Source organism: Halichoeres trimaculatus, unplaced genomic scaffold, assembly GCF_033239565.1.
Source record: "Halichoeres trimaculatus isolate MK-OKI-2021-1 unplaced genomic scaffold, fHalTri1.1 fHalTri1_scaffold_24, whole genome shotgun sequence".
Taxonomy (NCBI): Eukaryota; Metazoa; Chordata; class Actinopteri; order Labriformes; family Labridae; genus Halichoeres; species Halichoeres trimaculatus.
This window is the reverse complement of record NW_027437202.1, coordinates 5,459,078-5,479,950: the sequence shown is the minus strand read 5'-3', so window position 1 is coordinate 5,479,950 and position 20,873 is coordinate 5,459,078. Positions and strand designations below refer to the sequence as shown.

The window sequence follows — 20,873 nt, the reverse complement described above, 5'->3', positions numbered from 1 at the left end:
GATTGGGGCCCTGTTTAAAATTTTAGATGTTTACCAGAGGGATATTTAGCTTTAAGTCTGGACTCTATCATTATTATTATTTTTATTTATTTTTATATAATTTTATTTTATTTTTTGTATCTAATCCATGTTATGACTGTTAAAAATGAACAGAGAAAGAAAGAGAAAAAAATTAACTAATTTATTATTATTTTTAATTAATTGATTTATTTTTATTTTATTTATTTACTCTTTTCCTCATTTTTTGTATCTAATCCATATTATTACTGTTAAAAATTAGCAGAGGAAGAGAGAGAAAAAAACATATTAATTTATTGTTATTTTATTTTATTTTTTATTTTTTTGTATCTAATCCATGTTATGACTGTTAAAAATGAACAGGAGAAGAGAGACAAAAAAATATTAACAAATTTATTATTATTTTTAATTTATTTATTTTTATTTTATTTATTTACTTTTTTTTTCCTTTTTTTGTATCTAATCCATGTTATGACTGTTAAAAATGAACAGGGGAAGAGAGACAAAAAAAAAATATTAACAAATTTATTATTATTTTTAATTTATTTATTTTTATTTTATTTATTTACTTTTTTTTTCCTTTTTTTGTATCTAATACATGTTATGACGGTTAAAATCAACAGAGGAAGATAGAGAGAAAAAAATATTAATTTCTTTATATTTTTAATTAATTTATTTGCATTTTAATTTTATTTCTTATTCATTTTTTTCTTTTTTTTGTATGTAATCCATGTTATGGCTGTTAAAAATAAACAGTCAGAGGAAGAGGGAGAAAAAATAATTATCAATTTATTAAAATTCAATTTAATTTAATTTATTTTTTCTTTTCTTTCTATCTTATTTACGACTTATTTATGACTGTTAAAATTAACAGAGGAAGAGAAAAAAAAAGTAAAAATAGTATCTAAGATGTATGGAATAAGTGATATAATGATGCAGTATTTCAATAAAAAGAGAATTTTAAAAAAATTGTTGGATTGATACCATAATTCCTCTCCCTCATCTGATTTTGAAGCACAAGTTCATCACTTGTTGACTCATGTGCTGAATAAAACCCTAAAATCCTGCATCAAGAGCTGCAGCTGTGCCACACGAGTTCCTAAAGTGCAAGCTTTGCTCGCTTTTTCTGCACATAAGAACCTTTGATTCTTTTGTATCCATTCCCCGTGAAACGGCTGCGCTGAAACATGTCAAAAAGAAACACAAATCCTTTTTTTGGGGGGGAGATTTTAGGCAGATCTGAACCAGCGCTGAGGGTTTTTCTGCAGATGACCTTTGACCTTCTTTTGCAGGAACAAGACATGAAGCCTAAAATGTGCTTTTATTTATTGTGCCATTCAGATTTATGCAAAGAGCATTAAAAGCGCGAGCGGTCACAAGTCGTCAGAGCGTAAAGCTGCTCCTCCTGACCGCAGCGTGGATCGTGGGCTTTGTCAGCCACGTGGGTGCAATTGAAGGAGATCCAGTTTTCCTGCTCCGAGCATGTGGACGGCACATGTACGACACCAGCAGGGGCTAAGGAAATATTTACACTGCGAAATTGGTTAACATACCTTAACACAGCTGAGTCTGGAGCTGGGATTGGCAGTTTGGCATTGAACGACAAAAAATATGTTGTGCTAGTAAAAAAAATCCTGAAATCATCAAACTTGCATGTTTCATTCTTCATCTGTTGCTGCTTTTGAGCAAATCCATGATTAAACTGACTCAATAAAGTAGAAACGTCTGGTTGAGAGGTAAACTCTACGAGCTATTTTTTAAGCTCCAGTTATTATTTTCTGCAGGAATAAACTAAAACTAAACAAAACTAAAAATATCATCTGCTTCGAGGTCGGTTAAGCCTTCTTTTTCAATCTTCAGCTGCTAATAATCTCTCGATATTCAACGTTAAAAAAAAAAGATGATAAATGTTAAACATGTTTGTACTTTATTAAAAACTAAACCAAAAATAAAGGTGCAAGTTTTTGGCTCCACATACAAATACACAGAACTTTTACACTTAATTTTTAACACCACATTATTTTTTCTTATTTATACAAAAATAAACACTTCTTCTTTTATCCCAAACTTGAAAAAATGCCAACAAAAGAATAAATTAAGCAAAGTTGTGAGTTAATGATGCTTGCTGCACAGGTTGGTTAACATCCTACGACTAACTTAATGCACCTAATTGCACGCTAAAAACTAGCTTAGTTATCTTCTAACTTATCAAAAACGGGCAAAGCCTGAAAGATAAGACTAAATTAGGTTGTAAAATCATGTTTTTCGTTCTATTTTTGCCAGATTTGCACTTGTGTGATCCTGTTGTGCGGTGCAGAGACATCATGAGACCCTAATTGGGGAGAAGTGTGTGCTGACCCTCGATGACAAGTGTCGCGACCTCTCAGGAGCGCCCTCGTCCTCGTGTTGAGCGCGTGATGTCACAACTCACTGCGCCCTAAGACGGTGAGGAAGGCCTCCGTCAAGCTTAACTCGACCTCCCCAAACAAAAAAAACAACAGAATCAGTTGATTTGCGATGGCGCGTTGCAGCAGAAATAACATGGCAGCTGCAGAAGAAAGAAGGCACACTCCGTTTCAGCTGTGGAGAAGTTCAGTGGGTTGGTATCTGCAGGGCAGAATTATGCAACCAGTGCTTTTACAGGCTTGTGTACCACATGAATGAGCGCAATCATTTCCAAGCTCTTGGCCTGAAAGAAAGCTTAATGAGAGCAGACTGAGTGCAGACTGCATGGAGAGAAAATAAAGACAAACTCACTCACGCTCACTTAACGTTTCCCAGTACCAAGAATGCTCACAAAACACACATGCACAGTCTGTCAGGGTTTGTCCTGCACGCGTGTGTCCAGTTTTACGCCAAACATGGCCTCCCACTGAGCTCTGACCCAGGCCAGCAGACCCTGGAGGAGCTCTGGGCTCTCTGAGTGCACACACCACGTCTTCTCCTGCTTCACCGTCTGTGGGCGGACACAGGACAGAGGAGTCAGAACAAGCAACACAACCTGAGAGGGACAGGTTTGGAAAGCGCTCTCACCTCATCATAAAGCTGGATGTCCACCCTGCACTGATCAGACGGCCACAAGTGGACGGAGCTGACGCAGCTGATTGGCTGCGTCTCTAACACCGTCACGCTCCCGCTGCTTGGCTCTTTCTTCTCGCTTGTTGAGCCTTTGGTCCACTGGTGGTCCTCTTTGAGGAGGTACAGAGTTTCCCTGGTTGCAAGGACAGTCAGCGGGGTCCAGATATCATCTGAAAGATAAAAAGAAACAAAGATGTTTAAGATTTCTTTCTGCTGCATTGAGTGTTTTTTGGGTGTATTTTCAAACTTTATCTCCAGAGGAGCACACAGGCAGAAAAAGACAGATCTAGGCACGCAAAAATGACAGCTCTTGAAATTCCACAGCTGTGCGTAGCCCGCAGCAAGTTTGGCTTTCAAAAATGCAGATTCACAGAAAGAGGGGGAGGCATTTTGATGCTCCTGCTCACATGATTTACATTTATACCCATCAATACATCCTGGTAAATCAACAGATGGCTGCTCCTTTTTTTTAAAGCAGGGGTTGTTGACATGTAAATTTGACAGGGGTGTTAAATCATCCTACAAATCAAATCCTGTCACCATTAATCCCTCTTTCTTATATTCCCTTTGGCTTATTAAGATATTATCTAACTTTTTTTCACACTTTTTGGGTTGCAAAGCTTAAATGAGGGCTTTTATTTTGAAATTCTCTCTTAGATTCCCTCTTTCTGGCCCTTTAACCCCTTTAATTCCTATCCACACTTTCTCATGACTGACTGATTATTAACTTGAGGGCTTCTATGATTTTAAAACAGCACAATCTGACAAGTGAAGAGCACAAAAAAGTTGGAAAAACAAGTATTTTAAGTAATTAGTTTTGACAGCTTCTACAGTGCGACATGTTAGAGCTTGAGCTCCATCCTGAGGGTTCAAACCCCAAAGCAGGAAAAACACCTTGCAGGATGAACGCCAGCATGTAGAAGAACTGCAGCTGACCGTCCTCCACGTCCGCCTGGATGTCCTCACACACCAGCGGCCTGTTAGGAATCAAACACAGCGTCGTTTTAATTGGATATGTATGAGAAAAGCCTCCTGTGTGTTTTTTTTTCTTTAAAGATAACACAGAGTCGCCGGCAGGTGCTGCCTGGCTCTCACATGGAAGCACTTGAGCATCACGGGTGAGTTTCACAGTAACTGTGAAGCAAAGGGGATAATTGACATAATAACAGCTGACAGGGATTGGTTGGGAAAACACTGGGAAGTGTGTTCTAAGGCTGTGGTTAGAAACACATGAAGGGGGCTGCTTTGATTTGTTTTCACTTCTTTATTGTCGAGCTGCGGCGAAGAAACGACAAATTGGACAAATTGGGCAAATTGGAGAAAGAGAATTCTCTGATACTGAAAAAACTTAAAATAAAATGATTGATTCCTCCCTGAAATCACACTTTTCTACAAAGATAAGCACATCTCATCTGCTCTTTCCTGTTTAGACAGAGAAAACAAAAGGAGCAGCAGAGAAACTACAAGAGGTGACACAACATGACATGCATGCTTTAGTATTTGCTTCAACAACACATGCTCCGAATTAAGATGTGGTTTACCAGCTAATTTAGAGGTCCGCTTTCACCGAATGAAAAAAACAAAATGAGCTGATTGTAATCAACTAAACATGTGTCAGAAATGCTCTTTAACTTACACCTCCTAACCAGACACAAATGTGCACAGCGCTGTTAGGACCACATCTTTCAGCAGAGCAACAAATAAAAGCTGGGATGCCTGCGTTAAATCCGTACCAGAGGTGGTGCTGAGGGTTGAGTCTGCTGGTGGAGATGGACTGGAGCTTGCTGTCTGAATCGTGAGCCATCTCCCGGACGATACCTTGAGAAAACAGAGGAGTCACGTTAAAGGTCAGGGGAATGTAACACACACGCTTTGATTCGACATGTTACAGTAGCCTAAAAATGTGACACCCAAACATTCAGGGGACACAAAAGCGCAACTCTTCATTTTCTGTTATTGTCGCCGTGAAAAGAAAGCCGTAAGGTCTCCGGTTGCAGGTGTAAGATTTCGGCTCTATGGTGAGAAAATGCAGAGGAAGACAAAGCGCTGGGTCACGCTCGCATTCAGGGATCGGAGCGTATCATTGAGGGTGACAACAATACAGCAGCAGAGAGGATATCTGCAGAGTGGCTTCACAGTCAAGTTTGAATAGACGGACTTTAAAGGGATTTAAAGGGAGGAAAGAGGAGGGGGAGACGGTGACTTATTCACACCTAGATTGTGAAGAAGGGAAGAGGAAACAGGGTCAGGAGTGAGGATACGATACGTGTGTGAAGGGAGGAAGACACTTTTAAAGCCACTGTGAGAAACTTTTTGTCTACTTGAATCTGGCGCCCCCTTGTGACACACACACAGATCAAAACCACAGCTTCAATCTGAAATAATTCTGTTAAATGCTCATGAAGACGCCAGAAATTACTTCCTGTTCGCTCCAGCATATTTTGGACGTACATGGTTTGATTGCCTTTCAGCAGAATTTGCATTGGACCCAAGTCAAAGTCTCTCACACTGCTGGGAAGAAGATCTCCACGTGTGGAGGAGGAAGAGTGAACAAACTCTTACACAACGTGTGAACATACTTTGAACAAGGTGCCATCCAAGATCCAGATCACACGTAAACAAAGGCGGCGGGCCGAGCTGGTGCAGAACCAAGTTTGGTTTGTGTTCTGGTCTTTGTCAGAACTCCTGCTGCTTGTGTTTCAGACCCAGACTGCTTGTCTGCCAAAGCCTCTGATGATTATCACATGGAATTAAACACCAAGGCATGATTTGATATGTTAGACAGCACAGACAGAGACAGTGTGAGGGAAGGATTTCTGGTTTCCAAGCATCAGGATAATACACTCATCACTTCTACCAAATCTCCTCTGACACAGTTTGAGAGCAACAACAAAAACTCAGGGAAGAAACTCCAACAAAAACAGCAGCAGATTCTGCAGCAGACCCCTTTTGTCTGTCTTGGCTGCAGCCTCCAGGAGTCTCATGTTATCGCTCGTGTTTCAATAAAGTTATGTCTGACTCGGTGAGTTTCTGAGCCCCGCAAAACTGCCCCAGTTACGACCACATCCTCCCGAGCGAGGCCTTCGTCATTCCAGCTGTGGTTTTATCTCTGCTTGGGCTGAAGTCTGGGATGGTTGTTGGGAAGCGTTTCCCTGTTTCTGCTGACAAAACATGACTACAGCTGATTCTGGGTTCAGATGGTATTAAGGAGGGAATGTTTGGCACAATAGGAGTTATCTTTGCTAAAGGAGGATAACGGGAAAGGAAAACATTACACACAGGAACCTCTGCTGGGCCTTTTTTCAGAGAGTTGGGTTTTTTAAAAGTGTGAATGAGAAGCTTAAAGCTCCTGTGAGGAGTTAAGCTCAGGTTTCAAAATCTAAACAGACTGAAACATTCAGATTATTACCTCTTTATGAGCTGCTACAGCAAAAGAAAACAGAACTAATCAGTACGGTGGCCTGTAGGTATCAGACAATTTGTGAAAGCGAAAACAGGAATGCTAAGCAATGACACAGATGCAAAAAGCTACAAAACGGATGCAGAAGGTGCAACACAAGTGCTAAGGTGACAACACGAAAAAATAAGCAAAAAAAGAAAAAAGCCACAACATAAAAATGCAAAAGCTACAACACAGATGCAAAAGCTACAACACAGATGCAAAAGCTACAACACAGATGCAAAAGCTACAACACAGATGCAAAAGGTACAACGCAAATGAAAAAAGCTACAACACAGATGCAAAAGCTATAACATGAATGCAAAAGTAACAACAAAAACGAATAAGCAAAAACACAAATGAAGAAAGCTACAACATAAATGCAAAAGCTGCAACATAAATGCAAAAGCTGCAACACATATGCAAAAAGCTATAACAAAAATGCAATCCCACAACACATATGCAAAAGCTACAACATGAATGCAGAAGCAAAAACATAAATGCAAAAAGCACCAACACAAATGCAAAAGCTACAACACAAATTCAAAAAGCTACAACATGAATGCAAAAGCTGCAACATAAATGCAAAAGCAACTACACATGTGCAAAAGCTACAACACAAACACAAGAGCCGCAACAAAAATGCAAAAGCTACAACACAAACGCAAAAAGCTACAACACAAATGCAAAAGCTACAACACAAATGCAAAAGCTACAACACAAATTCAAAAAGCTACAACATGAATGCAAAAGCTGCAACATAAATGCAAAAGCAACTACACAAATGCAAAAGCTACAACATGAATGCAAAAAGCTACAACACAAATGCAAAAGCTACAACACGAATGCAAAAAGCTACAACACAAATTCAAAAAGCTACAACACAAATTCAAAAAGCTACAACACAAATTCAAAAAGCTACAACATGAATGCAAACGCAAAAACACAAGTGCAAAAGCAAAAATACAAATGCAAAAGCCACAATATGATGGAAGTGCTGCCACACCGCTAGTTAAAAGGACAGTTATCCCAAAGGATAACTACTGACTCAAGTATGATAAATGTAGCTTTGAAGCTAACGCTATTGATTCATAAAGCTAAATATAAGAAGAAGTATTTTTCCGGTAAATAAAGAAATATAAAAACTATGAAGGATATTACAAGGTGAGACCACTATGAAGCTTTATTTATTATAGCTGAGGTTAAAAAAGATAATCATTTACCCATTGGCCACCGTAGCTGAGGGATAAAGTTAGCAAAGACGTGAATTCAAGTTCCTCACAGGAGCTTTAAAGACGTTTATAAACCAACATTTTCCAGAAACATGCTCCAGATTGACTCTATATGACTGGAGCTGGACTGAGTCCAGGACCTGTTGAAGAACCCGCTCCTCTAATCATGTAATCAGCGCTCGTTGACGGAGTTGAGAGGTTGTTTTGCTTCTATTGCTGAAATATTGGAGCAATCATGGAAAAACCTCCTTGTGTCGTCTTTCTGTGATAATTAAGTGAAGTGGAAATGAGCAGCACGTGCCGAGTTGTTTTCCTGTTTTCTGCGGCTGCTTATTGTCAAATTCATTTTCCATATTTTTCCAGACATTCCAGCTCCCGAGCAGGAGCCCCCCGACTAATAAAAGGTTTTCCTCTCGGCCTCTTGGTCCTCTCCTCGCTGCAGACGAGGAGGTCTGGGCAGGATGTGCGCGAGTCTGTGTGATGCAGAGGAGGGGGGTGAGACCTGCGTCACGTCGCCCACATATGGTATAGTATTATTCAGTGAGGGAGAAGCTTTCTGTGGCATGATGCCTGGTGGAGGAACATGCTGTTCTCATACCTGCCTCAGGGATCCAGCGGCACTCTGCTTCTTGTTTTTACATCTAAATTTGTCCTCTCTTATTTTGCAGTGTCTTCCCTCAGGAAAGAGCTCAAACCAGTGAAACCAGTTGGTAAAAAAAGAGCAGGGTGAGCGAGTTTCTCCCTCAGAATCTAACATTTCCCCCTTTATGTGTTTTTCCATACATTAGACAGAAGCTATTTTCCACTTTGCTCCTATTTGGCACCGCGTCCTCTTACCTGTCAACAAGCCAAAGAACCGCTTGCATCGTGGGCTGTCTCGCACCAGCAGAGTATAAGCCACGCCCCCGCTGCTGCTGCTGCTGCCGCCGAATTCCATGTGTATGGTCTGCGAGCCAAGCCCGACTTCGAGGTAGCTGAGCTCGATGATTGGATGGCTGTCGCGCTTCTGCAGCCAATCAGAGAGCTGGCTTCTCCTGGGAGGAGAGAGCAGAAAGCGCACGGTCACCAAGGGATGGATTAAACGGCTTCTCCTGACGTCGGCGTTAAAGCCAAAGTTTACTCAGCACGATCAGGGTAATAAATTATGTAATCCCTCATTTTTTAAGGATTAACTTCAAAATAAAAGTTTCCTACGCAACGCCAAGAACAAGAAAACACAGCTCCTGTGGTCTCTAAACTCATCCCAGCGTGGGCTCACGTCTCAGGGAAGTGATGAGAGAGGAAAAGCTTTGGTAAAAGAGGAGAGAAACTAATAAAAGAGGAGAAAAACTTTCAGGAGAGACAGTGCGAGGTCAATGTGTTCTCAAGATGTGACCCAGAAACCTGCGCAGGTTATGCAATATAATCCACATCCTAAACGGAGGGTGTGGGGCGACACCAGCGTTCAAATCATAATTGTTAACTGAAGTGTGGCGCCCTCTTTTGAATCCAGACCAGCGGGGTTTGATTACTGTTTTGATAAACTGGCATGTGCTGCGGAAATATCTCCCTGGCTGAGTTTATACCTCCGAGTCATGTTTGAAATCGCACGCATTTATCTTTTTGATCTTTTTTGCGGTTAAACTCCACCTGTTTGGTCTGGAGAAAGCACTCATGAGGACTTTAAAGAGCCCTGGATTCAAAGCAGGTCAGCGTGCAAAACACTCCTCCTGAACTTGTTTATTCCTGCCTCCTGTGAAGTTGCTCCACTCACCGTGTTTCTGGCATCAATTCCAAGAAATAGATCCTCTTGTTTGACACCACCAGCAGAGACGGGACCTCCCCAGGCTCCCCGAATTTGACAGCAGACATCTAAAACGCAGAAAAAGAAGCATGTTTATCGTCTGTTATTGATCATTTCTCATTCAACAACAGAAAACTGTTCCTCCTTTAGGGGATTCATCCAAAAAAGGCCTGGTAATGAACGTCATGAGCTAGGACCAGTTCATCAGAAAGCTCCTGAGGGCTTTCAAATCAAACAATTGCATCAAGGTCTTGCTTTATTTCCTCAACAGCGAGGGAAGCTGTCACAGGATAAATAAACCAAACGAAGATGAATGGAGCGGGACCTCCTGTTTCCAGCTGCGCCGCTCTCTCCGCTCCTCGTCCAGGTGTCCGACAGAGAGCAGCAACAGGCCTGCAGAGCTCCCAGGATGCATTGCAGAGAAGATTTCGCAGCTCCCCTGAGATTGAGTGACAGCGCTGGGAGAGCTAACCGCAGCTGAAGTGATGTAGGTCTTAAAGTTGTCACCAGTCGTTAAGCTGGAGTCTCTTGGCCATCAGGGAGATATTTTAAAAGACTGTTGTAAACCGCAATAACAAAAGAAACAATAACAGCGACATAAAAACAATGTGCTGCTAAATTTGAGCGATCAGTCACAGGCTGCTGTCTCAGGGAAAGTACTGCAGAGTCTGGGAATAATACAGTTTTAATAATAGCTTCAGAGGAGGATTAAAGGCCCTGAAACCCTTTTTTATGTGCGTCTTGTGGGAACTATGGAGTCCTGCTCAGAATAGAGCGTTTCCTGCTAAAGATATGCAACTTCTGCTTATTTTAAAACCAGGATTACTGCAAGTTTAGCTCACGCTCATGTTTCAGAGACTCTGACAAACCTTCAAGAAAGAATGAAGCTGCTCCTCTCCCTCAAAGACCTCCATGTCCAGGAAAAGCTGCAGACGATGATCCACCGCCGTGTAGTCCTCAGTCAGGAGGTCCAAGCCGTCTGCGAACAAACAGACAGCAAGATCGTCTTGAAATGACCCAAAGCAAACCTTATGTTAACCCTTTAAACCCTGGCATCTTTTTGGGGCTCTGCTAGAAAAATGACCAATTGAAAAGAGTTAATCTCTGCATGAACAGCGTCTATTAGAATTATTCTGGTGTAATTTGAAGGTAAACACTTTTGAAACAAAAATTGTTCATTTCTCAAAGATTTTTCAAATTTTGCACATTTTTGCTTTTTAATAAAAAAAGGGTAAAATTTCATTAATATTTTTCAAATCACAAAAATCAAGACATTTTGTCAAATTAACTAAATCACAAAAGTTCTTGAATTTTTTACAAATTCTTGAAATGTCATCTTTTCATTTTTTGCATCGTCATCATAATTATTGTTATTATTATTATTATTATTGTTATTATTATTATTATTATTATTATTATTATTATTATTATTATTATTATTATCATCATTATTATTATTATTATTATCATAAATGTTATAAATATTATTAAAACAACTATTATTATTATATTTTGATTTTTTTTTTGTTATTTTTTTTTTAAGTGTTGCAATTTTTTTTCTAATTTTGTTTGAAATTTTTGCACTTTTTGGAAATAAAAAAAAAAAACTGGCATAGAATTTTTTTACATGTTTTTGAAAGTTTTGATATGACAAAAATTTTAAAAACCTTGTCAAATTTTTTCAAATAACAAAAGTCCTTCAAATTTTTGCAAAATTCCTGAAATTTATCACTTTTTTAACATTTTTACAATTTTTCAAAATTATCATTTTTTTTAAGTGTTGCAATTTTTTTTTAAAGTTGAATTTGAATTTTTATTTGCACATATTTTAAAGTTTCAGATTTTTTTTTTGAAATTGTTTCCAATTTCTGGAAATGTCAAAATTAGATATTACATGTACAATTTCATGAATTGAAAAAAAAGTTGTGATTAGGGATTAGATTTTAACTTTGCATATAATTTTAATAACTTAAAAGTCTTTACTGTGAAGATAAAGTTGATTTTGTGGCTCAGGAATGACTTTAGTTTAAGTGAGCTGAGGCAAAATTTAGGTATGAAAGAAAAGGTTTCAGACCCCTGGTTGCAGAATGACTTCATAGTGTTAGTAGTTGAGTTTTTCCTGTTTTACCTGATGTGTAATATGACTTAATTTAAAGCTGATAAATATTTTGTTCTATGTTGTTGCAGAGCAACCTCCTAACTGGGGGACTGCAGGGTTTAAAGGGTTAACAGCTTAGCTGTGCTTTCCTGGCAGGAGTGTCTGACTTTCATAAAAGCTGATATTTTGTGGATTTCCAACAAGCCTCGTGCACAAAAAGCAATAAATCCACCTCTGAATGGCAGCAGAGGCGATATTAACACTGATTAAAGTTTGCAGTTTCTCTAAAATGACAGGGTCAGACGTGCAGAGGCCAAAACAAACATGTTTGTAGTCAAAAAAAGAGATTAGAGAGGCCGTGCAGAGGTGAAACACACACGAGACAAAGCACTTTTTAAAGAGAGGGAAACTTCAAGCTCGTCTCCACAACAATAGAAGCTCTGTGCTCACACTCAGCTCACTACGCTCAGCGTTTCAGGATGAGTCTGAGCTGTCTCCAGTGTGAGACTGCGGTTTCACAGGGACAGATTACACGCTTACAGAGAGAGAAAGAAGGGAAAAAAGACGCAGAAAGCTATTATTACGACTCCAGCCGTCCCTCTCTCAGGCTTTCATTCCTCTCCCATCACATCCAGTAATGATTCCAATCCGTCTTGTTTCACATTTAGCATGCGGTTCGTCTAAAAATGGCAGACAGATGTTTGGGAGGAAGCGGGATGCTTTCACAGAGACACAGAGAGCTTCTTTAAATCCAAATATTTCCCGTCTTTGTTCGCTTCTTGCTGATGATTTAAACAAACCTTTCGAAAAGGCAATAAAATCAGACGTAAACTGTTTATATCGTGTGCCTCTGCTGATGTGTTTTACACTGAGCGTATGAAATGTGGCAGTCAAATGAGCTCATAATATATCACTTCTTTTTACCGCCGTCGGGCTCTCCTCCAGTCTGCTTCTCTCCTGCCAATATCCGTAAGAATTTAAGAAGTGTACGGCTGGGTTCATTTCGCTGTAAATCTGGGTTTTTATACTCTTTAAAGTGTCGTTTTGTTGGAGAAAGCTTCAAAATGTGCTGATTTATGTCACTTTGAATCAGAATTATTACGCTAACGGCCTCAATTTGGAGTGTTTTTCATAAATTTCTGATATTATTCACGTCAGACTCCTGGACGTGGGTGCAGCCTGCTGCTCGTACCCTCTAATTGTACTCTTTGCTGAAGCTATTTTTAATAATAATTAAAGGGCAGAGAAGAAGTAGCTGCTGTCTCCTCACAGGCAGAGGATGCCGGGGTTTAAACCCGCTGACAGGCTGGATGAACGCCTCAAAACTCAAGCCTTAAAGCCAGAGATCAAAACAAGCTGGAGTGCTTCATAAGACTTTAAAGTGTCACATTAAACCCACCGTTCCCGTTGGTTCTCCCTGCAGCCTGCGCCAGCGCTTCAGGTGGAGTGACACCTGCAGCGCTGTAGTGGTAGCTCCCAGCCAGCTCCTCCCTGCTTTGGCTCTCCGTGTGGTAAAAGACGCTGGAGCTGGAGTTGTCCTCTGGTTCGTCCCCGATGTAGAAAGTGCTTCCCTGTGCAGTGACGAAGGTTTGATCCTCTGTGTTTGCCGTAGCTTCAAGTAAAGGGCTGCTGCTGATGCTGGCGTCTGTGTGGTCATCCTGACGTGGAGAAAGTGAAACGGTGAGACTTTGGACAACAAAGAAATAATAAAATAATAAAAGAAATGTGGATTTATGAAAAAAAGGAGTGGAAAGAAACCCTAGTGATGCTCCGTATGCTTGAAGTCAGATCCAGGCGATCGTCCTCGCTGTCCGGCCTCGACGAGTGACGAAGCGGGGTGCTGGTGTGAGGAGCTGGGTGACCAGCGAGCTGGACGACATGATCGCTGCCACAGTCCAGACAAAGATTACTGCCTCCTGAAATAAATTAAAACACATATATAGGAAGTAGTGCTGTCGGGCGATTAACAACAATAATCTAAATAATTACAGGATTTGTAATAATTTGTTTGTTTGTTTGTTTTATTTTATTTTTTATTTTATTTTATTTTTTCATTTGATTGTTTTAATTTTCGATTTTTTTATTTTTTATTTAAAAAAGTACTTAATTAATCTAATTAATCGCATTTTAATCTCATATCAGCTTTTTTTTTTTTTTTTTTTTTCAACAGGCCAATATTAAAATGTCCATGTTCGCTGCCATTGACTCTGTGCAACTGTTTACTGCATCTATAGAAGTTAACTATGTTTTTCAGCGGGGGAGGCGGAGTCTGGAGGAGCCTGTCAATCAAAATCCTGCTCGTTAACTACTGTGGTCGAGAGCAGTGCACTCTTTGGACGAGAGCTCAGCATGGATATGAGGAGAAGATGTGAGATGACAGAGGCTTAGCGAAATGCTGCAAGTCAGAAAAGTTCAGGCACCTCAAACCGAGGATAGTTACTGCTTAAAGGGACAGTCCAAAGAGGAAGTTATTTCCAAAACACTTTACATATTTCCTTTGGAAGCCCCTTTGAAGGATACTGTCTAAGATTTTGATTTGGTTTAAAAAGAGACACAGCTAAACTCTTTAAGCAACATTTTTAAACCATAAAGTCAAGGTATCAAGGACATTTAAAGGACATTATGCAAGATAAAGGCAGGAATAATGCAATCCTTCGTTTCTGACTTGCCCCTTTGTTTTCTCATGTCTGCAGGGCCTGAATTTCTTTCCCCCGCAAGGCAAACAAACGTCTAAGTTCAGACACGTGTGTATGAAAAAGGTATTTATTGCTGACATCTCTTCGTCACAGCAGACTAAGCACACAAACAAAGAGCGCATGGCTCCGAAGAATCCCTGAGACATCTGTGGAACAAAGCCTGCTCACAGCCCGTGACATGCCGGAGCAGGTCTTAATGTCGGGTTTGGCTGGAAGGAGCGGGAGGCTGCTATCTGTCTGCTGCTGATTACACAGGTGGGAACTCACAGAGGCAGTAAAAGAGGGGAGATAAGTCCTGGGATGCTCCTTTTGGGTTCATGTGAGAGCAGAATTTTGTTTTGGGAACACAATTAGACGAGTGATAGCAAAGGAGGAGGTGTTCTTTTTCTCCTTCAGGTGAAACGTGTGACCTCCTTTTGGGTCAAAGTGAAAACATGAGGAAAAATAAGAAAGTGAATGTGTTGTTATTTTTTAAGGATGTTTAAGAGCACATGAATCCCACCGTGACTCATCGGAAAGTGTGCGTGACTCCCTTCGAGGGATGAATCAGAATAAGGCTTTGCAGAGTTAAAGCTGCGGTGTGTGTGTGGGATTGTTTGAAATCCACGGATGACAGATTGAGATATAAACTCCAGCCAAACACCACATCCCTCGGGCAACGCGTGCACCCACGAGCGGAGCTTACGGGTCATTTTTTATTGTTGAACGCTATTTATTTTTCTCTTTTACGGAGATTTTTAAACAGATTCTAATTTATTTGGAGTTGCCTTTTAACATGTGGTCAGATCAAACGCAGCTGATTGTTTAAACCCCTGTATTTAATCCTTTTCACTCAAAACTTTAATGAAAAGTAGATTTTTCTGTTATGTTTCTTGTGCATGATTTCCATCTGCGTGCTGTCTTGAATTTTCTGGTTTTTCTTTGTTTTCCTCTCGTCAGGTTTTCCGTTCTTAAGGATGTCTTCAGCATCGTGGGATGTGGAAATGTACATATTACATAAGTGCCTGCGTGTTTCTGTTCGTCCACATTCAGGGTGCGGTTAATTCACCCTTCATCCCTCTCACCTTTGCCTCCATCATCCCCGCTCCTCCCTCCAGCCTCCTCCTCGGCGCCCAATCCCTGGAGTGTGAACTCGGAGCTGCAGCGGAGGCACTGCAGGCGCACGCTGCTGAGGCGGAGCTCGGAGTTGCGCTGGTTTTCTTCCGCCACTTGAGACAGCACATCCGTCAGAGCCTAGTGGGCAAAAAACAAACATGTTCTTACCCTGAAAAAGTCATTTTTTTATTCAGTTATTAAGTTATTTTTAATTTCTTTTTTTTAATTTAATTTAATTTCTTTTTAATTTTATTTTGTTTTATTTTTTTTCCTTTCTTTTTTTGTTTTTACATTTTTTTCTTCTTCTTTTTTATTTTCTTTCTTTTTAACATATATTATGTTTCCTTTATGGAAATTCATGAGCACAATTATTGTTATGATGCATCTATTTTATTTTATTTTTTTCCTTTCTTTTTTCTGTTTTTCTAATTTTTTTCTAACTTTTTCAATTTTTTTCTTTTCAACATATCTCATGTTTCCTACATAAAAATTCACAATCAAAATCATTGTTGTTATGCATCTTTTTTATTTTATTTTTTTCTTTCTTTTTTCTGTTTTTACTTATTTTTTCTTTTTTTTCTAATTTTTTTTTCAACATATTTCATGTTAACTATATAAAAAAATCACAATCACAATTATTGTTGTTGTACATCTTTTTTATTATTTTTTTCCTTTCTTTTTTCTGTTTTTACTCTTTTTTTCTTCTTCTTTTTTTCTTTTCAACATATCTCATGTTACGATATGCTATATAAAAAATTCACAATCACAATTATAGTTTTTATGCATCTATTTTATTTATTTATTCATTTTCTTTCTTTTTTCTTTTTTTCAGTTTTTTACTCTTTTTTTTCTTCTTTTTCTTCTTTTCGACGTATATAATGTGTCCTAAATGAAAATTCACAAGCACAATTTTTGTTATGCATCTTGAAAATCTCAATAAAAAAGGAAAGTCAATCCAAGGCTTTTTTTCTCTTGCTTGCATCATTTCAGTAAACTTCATAAAGCTGTGACTCTGCAGGGATGTATTCTTGTCACTTTTGTTGTAAATCCTAACTCATAAGTCTGAGTCTGCTCACCACAAAGCCTGAAAAGAACCACCATCACATACCGGCGTTGGTGTCAGCTTTCTGTGTTAAAATAAAACCTGGCATGGATTAGACGTTACACAATGAGAGGAGACCAAAACCGTAAACAAGGTAGTAAACATGGTACAGAATGTGCTGCTGCATGCTGACGTCACGGCTTCAAAACAAGGAGATGAGAGGGCAGCCAGTGAGCATGACGAGACACATCCCAGAAGTCTGTGGGTGGGTTTTATCCCCGCTCAGTCATGTGTGGTCAAAGTGTCAGAGAGAACGTGGGTTGTGCTTCGAATTTCTGTGTGTGTGATTCACCTGTAAAGCCTCCTGAGGGTCGTCGTCCAGCAGCACGTAGCGTCTCCATCTCTTCTCCCGGCTGATGTAGTCGAACTGAAGCTCCACAGCTGGGAGCATTTCCTCTGAGTCCTGAGAGAAAGAAAGACCCCATTAAACCTCCTCACAAGCTCATCTTAAAACTCTGATTCCCACAATCCTTTTCTCCTCTCACCCCTCTGATCCATGCGGCCTCTGTTGCCTCCACCTTCGACAAGCTGCCCAGCTCCAGCCGGCATCTCTCCTGTCCTCTCTGCATGTCCACCTCCAGCATCAGACCTGGTTTGACGCGCAGAAACACCTCCCTCCTCTTCCTCTTCCTGTCTGTGTCGCCTCCTGTGTCGTCTTCTTCTTTGTCCGACAGGACGCCAACTAACAAAGGGTGACACAGGTCCACTGTGGAGGAAATGAGACAAAATATTTCATCTGCTTTAATTTGATTCTGCAGCTCAGACAAATTTCTGAACCCTTTACCTCCAAGATCCTCCTCTTCCTCTTCTTCTTCTTCTTCTTCTTTGGCGTCTCTGCTCTCCCTCCTGGCTGACTTTAGGACCTCAGGACTTGGCCCTCCTGTGCTGGCGCCTCCCTGACCCGAGCCGTCCACTACGCTCTCCTCTAACGTGGACTCTGTGAGACGAGAGCTCTGACCCGCCCACTGTAGCGTGGACTCAGTCTCCAGGTCTACGTCTGACGTCTCTATCTTGGACTCGGAGGAGAGCAGCGGAGGAGGGAGGACTCCTGGGACATCCAGGGATGATGGAGTCGGTTGATGCCCGTTGCTGGTGGAGGGACACTGGGTGCTGTTGAGGCCGTTTTGGAGGGGCTGGTTGGTGTCTCCATCGAGATGGTGCTGGTACCTCAGCCAGTCTTCACCCATCTGGTCTCTGAAGCTGGACATGCGCTCGATCTCCTGCTGGTGGGGGAGGACGAGACCTAGTGGAGAAAGAAAGCATTACAAGCCCAACAAGTTAAATAGGAAGAACTTGTAAAAAAAAAAAAGTCACAAGATGAAGAATAAAAATTAAAGACAAGCATCTAAAACTGACTCTGAGTGGAGGGGAGCGGTTTGGACTCATAATCTGTATCGCTGGGCTCTGATATGCTGGCTCGCCGCACTTTCACCTTACTCTGAAACAGACGGCATATTAAAAAACGAGAAGGTTAGAATGAAAAAGACTAAAATGAGTAAAACACTTAAGAAAAAGAAGATTCCTCACCCTGTTTTTCTTCTTCCGTAAGCGTGACACTCCCACCTCTCCAACCGACATGCTGTCACTCAGCTCTCCGGCTCCGCTTGACGCTTCCTGGTTGGTCCGCTCAGGCGGTCTGGAAAGAGGCGGTGAAGGCTGGGCCTGGACAATCAGCTGACCTTGTTTTGGCAGAACCTTAACATGAAGAGGTTTTCACTTAAACTGCTTTCATTTGAACCGAAAAGCAGACACTGAAGGATTTTTCACTCACTGATTGAAAAACTTACAGATATCTCAGATGAAGACAGTGGAGTGCCATCAAGTTTAAACTGCAAGGAACACAAAATTAGTTAGATTATGACTTTTTTAAAACTTTTTTTCACTTTTTCATCATTTAAGAAGACACAAAATAAAATATTCTAATAATAATGCTCCACACAGGACTCACTTTGTGGTTGGCAGCCTTCGGGGAGAGATGCCGGACTGTGCAGCTGCGATGCGACTTCTGGAAGTAGAGTGGGTTTCCCTCCAGGTTCAGCTTCAAGAAAACACACAGATATCCGTTTGTAAAATGAAGCATCAACCTCTTTCTGTGTTTGTGTCTGCTTGTGTTTCCTTACTGTGTTGAGGCTGTGCAAAAGGGACAGAGGAGCCAGCTGGGAGTGCTCCAGCAGCAGGTTGTAGGCCAGGTCTAAGTGCTGCAGGGACGATAACTGCTCCACACCTTTTCAATCAGACAGGAAAGAAACAAAAAGTAAGATATTTTCAAGTTTTTAAGGTTTTATCAGCACATTTCGCTCTGAGCGATCCGATTGGTTGGCTGTTAAGTCGGATCTGTCATTGCAGAGCAAGATAAGAAACACTTAAAGCATCTGTGTGCGTCTGCTTTACCGTTTATGGTCTCCAGCTCGTTGTTCCTGAGGTGGAGGGTGAGGAGCTTGGCTCTGGCGCTCATGCCGAGTGTTGGCGCCCTCTGCAGGCAGTTGTAGCCTAGGTTTAAGTGTTCCAGTTCACTTAAAGGCTAAGGAAAGATAAGAAATAATAAATAAAATAAAAGACATAAATAGAGAGGGGATTGAATTTGAAGAAAGATGAAATAGACACCTTGAGGAATTCTGCACACTCCTGAATCTTGTTGTGGCTTAAATCTAACGACTTCAGGACGTTCAGTAAACTCTGTGAAAAGATGAAAGTCAGATTAAGGAGAGTAATGATGCATATTTGTGTGTATTTATTCTGCTCTTACTAAAGACTGGTCAAGGCAGACGATGGAGTTGTAGCTGAAGTTGAGGGTGTGCAGCTCCAGCCAAGGCAGTGCAGAGCTCAGGTCTCCTCCACACAGCGAGAGCAGCTCCTGAAACAAAGACACGTGATGTATGAATCACCTTTAAAAGCAGAACTTACAGGATGCAAAGGCAGTGACATAAAATGCAAAAGGAGAGCACCTCCAGGGAGCTGAGGCTCTTTGAACATGTAAAGACCTCCAACTGGGAGTAAACTCCTCTGAGTCCTTCCAGACAGTGAGGGGGGACTCGCTTCAGCTGATGAGGGGGAGAAACAGAAATAAATCATTGTGGAAGCTGATGTTTGATGGTGGTATCAGAGGGTGGATAAAAAATGAGTTTACCTCCAAACATTTTAGCGACTTGAATGGGAAGATTTTCACCACAGATTGCAGCCTCTCTCCTGGAGGGTTGATGAGCTGTGTTCATAAATAAAACCACAAATTTAGAGGATGAGAAGTCCAGTTGAAGACATTAAGCTGTGAGCTATGAAATCACACTCTTATCTACTCAAACCTTGAGGGAGATGGTCTTTTGGAGGACGTCAAACAGAAACTGCAGCTGCAGCAGAGAGGTGGTGTCAGCAGGGTGGGAGGGCAGTGCGAGGAAGCCGTGTGCCTGGCTCCTGGAGAGCAGGTACTGCTCGAAGAGCCGGGTCAGCTGCTGCAAGGTGGAGGCTGGAAGAGTCAGCGTGCTGCTGCCATCCAACACCAAGTCACCTGATGATGCAAAAAAAAAAAATCTAATGAATCTAGAAGCTAAATCCACACCAATAAAAACATCACACAACAACATTTGTCATAAAGCAGGTCTAAACCACAGGTTCAGGAGCTATTAGCATCATTACACTGGATGGTTTGCTTTGTAATCTGAGCTGTCTGACTGAGTGTTTACACCCTTTGACACCAAACACCCTGTTTTGTGTCACATGCAGTTCAAAAACACCTGACACCACCCAGATTTAGACATTTCGTACATCCTGTAACTCACCATCATTTCTGAGCAGTGTGGCCAAGCTTTGTACAAGGGAGGACTGACCATTCTGGGGGGCAGACATCCTAAACAAGATATAACAAAACAAATAAACGAAGGCAAAAGCAGATTTACACTTCTAGTATTCATATTTAGTGCTTGTTTTAGTGTTATTCCAGTTCGCGATTGTAAACTAGCTTCCAGCTTCCTGGTACCAGAAGTAGGAGCGACCTACCTGTGCCGTGACAGCGATGAAAATAAACAGCAGACATAAAGTTTCACTCCAAAAGCTCAATTTAGCAACACGTTATTAGCTTCAAACAGAGAAAAACCACATTTTCGTGGCTATTTTTGTTGTTCTCATTGAGCAGTGCGCGTTGTTGACATATTGTTTGTCACATGACTGGCTGTCTAAGCTTCTACGGTGGCGCGCATACACCAAGAGGGACGGTAACGCGAAATACAGCGGAGTCTTCAGTTAACGTTCAAAAAACACACAAAAACGAATAAATAATAACATTTAATGTTTTATTTTTTACTTATTTGATAGTTATCTTCAAAAATATTCGAAAATATC

At 40.8% G+C, this 20,873-nt stretch overlaps 1 protein-coding gene across 1 annotated transcript; it reads right to left on the bottom strand.

Annotated features, from left to right (window-relative positions):
- Positions 1–1,927: 1,927 nt before the first annotated feature.
- stk11ip (serine/threonine kinase 11 interacting protein) lies at positions 1,928–20,710 on the bottom strand. Its single transcript, XM_074664637.1, has 26 exons — positions 20,532–20,710; positions 20,315–20,382; positions 19,841–20,043; positions 19,669–19,743; positions 19,487–19,582; positions 19,288–19,395; positions 19,146–19,217; positions 18,933–19,062; positions 18,662–18,765; positions 18,490–18,579; positions 18,329–18,370; positions 18,069–18,236; positions 17,898–17,979; positions 17,326–17,784; positions 17,027–17,247; positions 16,834–16,944; positions 15,409–15,577; positions 13,407–13,564; positions 13,048–13,306; positions 10,420–10,529; positions 9,521–9,618; positions 8,605–8,801; positions 4,830–4,914; positions 3,991–4,073; positions 3,052–3,266; positions 1,928–2,974 (listed from the first exon to the last, which is right to left on the bottom strand). Exons 2-26 carry the CDS (start codon positions 20,379–20,381, stop codon positions 2,837–2,839), a joined length of 3,540 nt encoding a protein of 1,179 aa, XP_074520738.1. The 5' UTR covers position 20,382; positions 20,532–20,710; the 3' UTR covers positions 1,928–2,836.
- Between the last annotated feature and the right edge of the window lie 163 nt (positions 20,711–20,873).